At 59.2% G+C, this 6241-nt stretch overlaps 1 protein-coding gene across 16 annotated transcripts in view; it reads left to right on the forward strand.

Annotated features, from left to right (window-relative positions):
• Positions 1-6241, forward strand: part of NFIX (nuclear factor I X) — a 103300-nt gene that overhangs the window by 91433 nt on the left and 5626 nt on the right. For 9 of the 16 annotated variants that reach the window (XM_034945263.4, XM_008967687.4, XM_063599933.1 and 6 more), the window contains 2 exons: positions 1058-1205; positions 3370-3461. In XM_034945263.4, coding sequence (XP_034801154.1) covers positions 1058-1205; positions 3370-3461 — 240 coding nt within the window. The remainder of the gene's footprint in view (positions 1-1057; positions 1206-3369; positions 3462-6241) is intronic. The other 7 variants (XM_063599934.1, XM_063599936.1, XM_063599935.1 and 4 more) reach the window with 1 other exon arrangement.

Raw genomic sequence — 6241 nt, forward strand, 5'->3', positions numbered from 1 at the left:
GAGCACACAGGATCCTCTCTGGGTCTCGCATCCGGGTGCCCGGAAGGGCGGAACTCTATCCCACAGGAGAGGTGCTGGTTTCGGATGAAGAGCGCAGGCCAGGCCTTCCTGAGCCCACGCTGCAGTGGTCATCAGGGTCCTGTTCAGAGCAGCAGGAGGTGTGTGCCCAAACCTCCAGGGAGGTCTCTCCAAGGAACCTGCCTGGGAGAGGCAGGGGCGCCTCTGTCTGTCCTTTGGCACCTATGTGTCCTGAAGCCAGAAGGCCAACCCACGCAAGGCCATGCACAGGGCCTGGAGGAGAAAATCCAGTTAGAAGCAAATGAGGGCATAAAGGACAAGGAATGTATCCTGGCAGCCGAGCATCCATGGCGTCTGAGGGCGTTGTACAGGGAAGTCCTCCTGAAGAACCTCACGGGCACTAGAGCTGGCAGCGACGGATTTTCTTCCCTGGCCATTCTTGAGAGAACAGGTCAGCACCCTACCACCCACAGGCAGTGAGGACCCAGGCTGCTGGAGCCGAGGACGAGCTCCTCAACTTCTGGTGGCCTCCTGAGGACATGTTGTGGGGTGGGTGCTGGCAGGCCTGCCGTCCTTGGTTAGGTGAACCAGCTCAGCCCGACAGCCCTCAGAGGCAGGCAGGCATGTGCTTTGGGGAGCTGGGGGAGCAGGGTGAGCGCGCTCATCTTTCCTGCTGTAGGAGATGGTCTTCAGGAGTGTGAGAGTTCTAGGTGCAGCTGCACGTATTTGCTAGGTGGCACATTTTGGTACCTAAAACATTTTCCCTAAGAAGTAACAAACCACCCGTCGAACACCCCCTCCCTCCCTCCCACAACTTCAAAAGAGGACCAAAAAAAAAAAAAAAAAAAAGAGAAACACCTGAGAGACCAAATAGAGGCCTTACACCCTCACCCATCCTGTGCCCTGGAGGAGAGGACCCAATCCTGGATCTTCCACCGGGAGCGCCCGCTCTCAGGAGCGAGCTGGCGCGGCCGCGCAGGGGAGCGTGTGTCTGTGTGTGATGTGCCTTCATGCGTCACTCTATTTATGTTGTTCGCAGCCCAACGGTAGCGGCCAGGGCAAAGTCCCGGGGTCATTTTTGCTACCGCCGCCGCCTCCAGTGGCCAGACCTGTGCCCCTTCCTATGCCTGATTCCAAATCCACCAGCACTGCCCCAGACGGCGCCGCCTTGACTCCTCCATCACCTTGTAAGTGGACGATGAAACCGAAACCACAACGCCCAGCGTCCCCGGCCCGTCCAAACAGTCTCCACTGCAAAAAGAAAAGCCTTCCCCCTCCCCACCACCAAAGCCCCCCAACCCAGAGCACCATGGACAAGAGCAGAGCCGAGCCCCCCAACCACAGCCTCCCTCCCGGGCCTCAGTCGCACCAGCCAGCACCCCACGAGCCCCCTGCCCGCTGCTCCCAGCCGGGGCCCCTGGCCCAGGCCCCTCTGGGGGGCGGGAGGGAGAGCACAGCTGGGGCGCGCAGGCCAGGGGTGCTGGCGGGGGTGGGAGGGGGCGGGGAGGCACAGCCATGCCATCTTCATGCCTGATTGCTGTTTTTTGTTTTTTGTTTTTTGTTTTTGTTTTTTAATTTTTTTGTTGTTTCGTTGTTCCCCCCACACCAAGAAAATCAAATGTAACCACAAGGCGACGCCACCACCATCCCCTTTTTGCCTTGCCCCTCACCTCCATCCCTGGGCCCTTGGGCCTCAAAGACGCAGCAGGCCAGCCCCGACCCCTTCCCCCTCAGTCTCACATTTGGTTTCTCGTTGTTCCTCTTTTTTTTCCCCCCCCTTCCATCCCTCTCCCGTCCCTTCTCCGCAATTCCTTTCCCAGGTTAGATGTTCCAAGGACGAGGGAGGGCTGTGGGCTTTGGCTTACTTCATCTCTCTCTCTGTCTCTCTTTCCTTTTCTTTTCTTTTCTTTTTTTTTCCTCTTAAACCAATGACAAATTTTGTCAAAGGGAAAAGAAGAAAAGTCAGTCGAGAGGTCCCAGGTAGACCCGGCGTGAAGGACAGGAGGATGGGGCGGGTGCTGTCTGTGGGCCAGGGTGGGCAGCTCTGGGGGTGGGCAGGCCACAGGCCAGGGCAGTTCGGTGGCGGTGGGAGGGGTGGCCCATCTCACACTGCTCTCCGCTCGCTTTGTCTCTCCTCCTTTCTCGTGGTTTGAGTTCTTTTCCCCTCTCCATCCTCTTCATGCCATCTTCCCATCTGCATCCACCATAAGACATGAAGTCACAGTCATTGGAGGTGGGCAGGGTGGGGGATGGGAGCTGGGCTACAGGGTTCGGGGGCCACTTCTGGAGAGAGGTGGGCAGAATCTGGTGAGCATGGAGTTCCTGGGTGTGTCTGGTGCAGGGCAGCGGCGGGCCTTCCAGGTAACCTGTGACACTCCTTGCCTCCTCTGGGGGCATCTTCCCTTCTGGGGGTGCAGGGCCTGTTCCCTCCAGCAGGGCTCCATCTGGACAACCTGAGAGGAACTCAGGGCTGTTGAGATCATTTTGTCCTTGGGCCCCAGGATGGCTGCTCCCAGGCATCTGAGCCCTAGGGCTCTGCCAGGCTCTCCAGCCTCCTCCTCCTCTATTGCCTTGGTCCTGGAACCACAGGCCTGTTGGACCTGGTGCATCAGTCAGAGGAGGAGAATGCCATAGGCCTGAGCCTTGCCACCCCTGGGCCCAAGCCAGGCAGCCAGCTCTAGGCCCTTCTCTGACCCTGCCCTACCTGGCTCAGACCTCCATTGGGCACCCTTTGGGTTCCCCAAGCCTGCCTGCCTGGTCCTTGGGCCTGCCCAGAGTGGTAAGAGGTGTAGCATCTAGCTAGGCCACCCAGGTTGGAGAGGTAGCCTGGCTGGGAAGGCCTTCCCGAAGCAGGGTGGGGCCGGACTGCCAAAGCCTCCACCCTCCCCTGGCCCCCTCTCTTCAGTACCTGAGAGGGGCCAGTGGGAAAGCAGGGTTATCCACTGAGGGTACTTGGGGACCAGGGCTATCCCCAGCCCTGCCCAGTGCCTCACTAGCGGGTGGAACTGGGTCCAAGAGACTTTTGTCTCAGCCTCCAGGGCCTCTCCCTCATCCCAGCTGTGAAAAAGGATGCCTGGCTGAGACTGTGGCTTCTGAGTGGGTGTGTGTCGGGGGTGTAGTGTGTGTTCCTGGTCAGTGAGAGGATGAGGGTATCCCTCTGTAGTGGGGGGCAGGCTCGGAGCCTGGCCTTCAGCTCAGATGCCCCTCTGGCCCGTCCTTCCCACTGCCAGCCTAAACTCAGGCAGCATGGTCTAACTCAGTCTCTCCCTCTCTCAGCAGCCCCGAGGGGCAGTGCCCAGGTGGGCCCCAAGGCCTGACAGGGTCTCTCCCTCTCTCCCCTGCTCCCCACAGCATTCGCAACGACAGGCGCCTCCTCTGCCAACCGGTTTGTCAGCATCGGACCCCGGGACGGCAACTTTCTGAACATCCCACAGCAGTCTCAGGTAGGAGACCCTGCCCACCACCTGGATGCAGGGACCAGGGGAGTAGTCAGGGTTGGGGGGCATCTTGGTGTTAGGGAAGAGCCTGGAGTCCTTGGGGCTAACAGGGAGAGAGAGGTCTGAGGTGGGGCTGGAGGGCCCAGGCTTTTGCACGCCCAGCTGAGCCTGTCTCCCCAGGCAGCCCCCAGCCTCCCTGGCTAATCAGCTAATTGGATAATTAGCTCTGACAGCCCTGGCCCTGGGGAAGGCGGCCAAGGACCCAAGTCTAGAGGCCCTCTGGGCCAGGCCTGGTAGAAGCAAAGATGGAAGCCTGAGGCCCATCGGGAGGAGAATAGAGTCTGCCTCACTGCTTTCACCTGCCCCGACTGGAAGCCCTGGCCCCTAGCCCTCCCCTTTCCCCTGGCTTTGGGTGGGCTGGGTGACGGGTGGAGGAGGGACAGAGGGCCTGGTGGGCTGCGTGCCCAGAACTGGCACTGAGGGCAGGGCAGGGCAGGCCGCCACCCTAGAGGCCCCTCACCCAAGTCTCCAGGAGTCCTGTTAGGGAGAAGGCCAGCATGCTGGAGACCTCATCCTTGCTCCTATCCCCTGCTGACACCACCCTTAGTTCTCACCAGGAGACAGATCCCCGTCGCAAGCAGGACATAAGACTACTCTTAGCCCTCCAGGTGGAGACCCCAGAGGCCAGTGCCCACAGAGCCCAGTGCCCTTGGGGGCACAGGGAAGACCCATCTCAGGAGGAGGACAGAGGCAGCTTTAGGGGGCCTGAGGCTTTTACAGCCCAGGGTTTTGAAAAAGAACATGCAAAGATCTTTCTTTTGCACATTTTACAAAAACACCACCTTGGAGGTGTCCTCAGCCCTGGGAAATCCACCTCTCTCAAGAGCCCCTGGGGCCACCTCTCATCTCCTGCTCTGCCTCTGTTCTGGGGCCTGAGTCCAGAGAAAGTTGGTGGATGGAAGTTGTGTGTGTGGTTTGAGATTGTTTTTTTTTTTTTTTCTTTTCCTTTCCTTCCCTCAAAAAAAAAAAAAAAAAAAAGCCAAAAAACTTTGTCAAACTTCAAACTTCAGAGCTCCCTAGTGGCAAGGAGGGGAGGGGAAGAGAACTTCAACCCCCTCCAGCTTCCCACCCCCTTTCCCCAGAGTCACGTCTGACCCGTCTGGTTTCCAGGAGCAACCAGACATGATGTAACACCCAGATGAACTTGAACTTGGGGGTGTTGAGAAGAAAAACAATGGCTCCGAGCAGGGGCTGGAGCCAGCCCCCTCTGCTCTGTGCCAGGGAGGCCGAGAGAGCCCTGCTGGCAGAGGCGGGAGGGGGTGCGAGAGGAAGGGACAGCAGGCGGGCCTCCCCTCCCAGCTCTGGGCTGGCACCAGGCTTCAGGGTTCCATCGCTCCCTCCCTCCTGCCGCCTGCCTGGGCTGCTCACAGCTCTGCGGTCGTGCGCTCTGGGGACCACTGCCACGAGCCCTCCCTGCTAACCCTGTTTCCGCTGCCTCCTTTACTTTCTTTGCTCACTTTGCTTGGACGTTTGGGGGCCAAGTCAGAGTTTAGGGAAAGTTTGTCTCCCCCCATGTTCCCTGTGTCTTAGGCTCCAGGAGGTAGGAGGAAGGAGTCCCAGCGGGGGTCCAGGGCCCCTGAGCAGGCAGGTGTGTCTGGGAGTGGTTGGGGGAGCAGGAGCTGGACAAGCGGAGCTGGAGCCCTTGGGCCTGGGGGCAGGCAGGCGGCTGCAACGGGCGGGCACAGGGGGTACAGCCGGGGGTGGTTTCCACAGTAACCAGTGACTTTAGCTGATCTCTGGAGCACCAGATGGAGAGAGAACAATAGAATGAGGGAAGAAAAGAGAATTTTAGCAATTTTGTCATTCCCTGGGCAGCGCTTTTTACTTAGTTTTAATCAATTTTGGACCTGGCTCAGGAAGTAGGGAGGGGTGAGCAGAGAAAGCCACTCTGTGCTTGGCAGCAGATCCCCCATTTCTGGGACCTGTGGGGAGGTGCCGGGGAGCCCCCTTGGGGCAGCCTTTGTCCCTAACTCCAGACCTGGAACCAGAGTCTTCCTTCCCTGAGGAGGACCCCCCAGTCTGAGCATTGGCAGTTGTCCCCAACTGTACAGCTCAGGAGACCCCAAAGGGGCCAGTGTGAGGCCCTGGCATGATCTGCCAGGAGCAGATAGGGCAGGTGGGGCCCTCCCTGTCCTATTGTCCACAAGCCTCATTTGCCTGGTGAGGAGAGGGGTGGGCTCACCACCAGAGTCAGCCTCCCCCTCAACCTCGGGGCAATGGCACAGGGTTCCTGTATAGTCTCCCCTTGGGAAGGGGGTCCCAGGGAACAGGCCCAAGCCTGTGGCAGGTGGGGGTCACCCAGCCCAGGCGGTTCCCACCCCCGGGCCTGGGCCAGAAGCCCAGGAGCTGGCTGCGGGCCGGTTCTCCCCCACCCACTCTGGGGATGCCTCAGGCCTGGGTTTCCGCCTTAGCCTCACCAGGCCCCAGTGAGCCTCTGTTTGGCCTGTAGTCAATTGACCGGTTGGACTTGGGGCAGGTGCTCGAGGAGCCCCGTTGAGGGAGGGTAGGTCTCTTGTGCGTACTGTCCAGCACATACAGGAAATTTAGCATTTCTGCCCGCCCAGCAGCGCCTGCTCATTGTGGCAATCCCAAACCGCCACATTTCCAGATGCTCTTGATCTGCACTGTCCATTGTGGTAGCCACGGGCCACGTGTGGCTGTTTACATTTAAATTATTAACTAAAGAAAAATTTAGTTCCTCAGTTACAGTAGCCACATTTCAAGTG

This window comes from Pan paniscus, chromosome 20, assembly GCF_029289425.2.
Source record: "Pan paniscus chromosome 20, NHGRI_mPanPan1-v2.0_pri, whole genome shotgun sequence".
Lineage (NCBI taxonomy): Eukaryota > Metazoa > Chordata > Mammalia > Primates > Hominidae > Pan > Pan paniscus.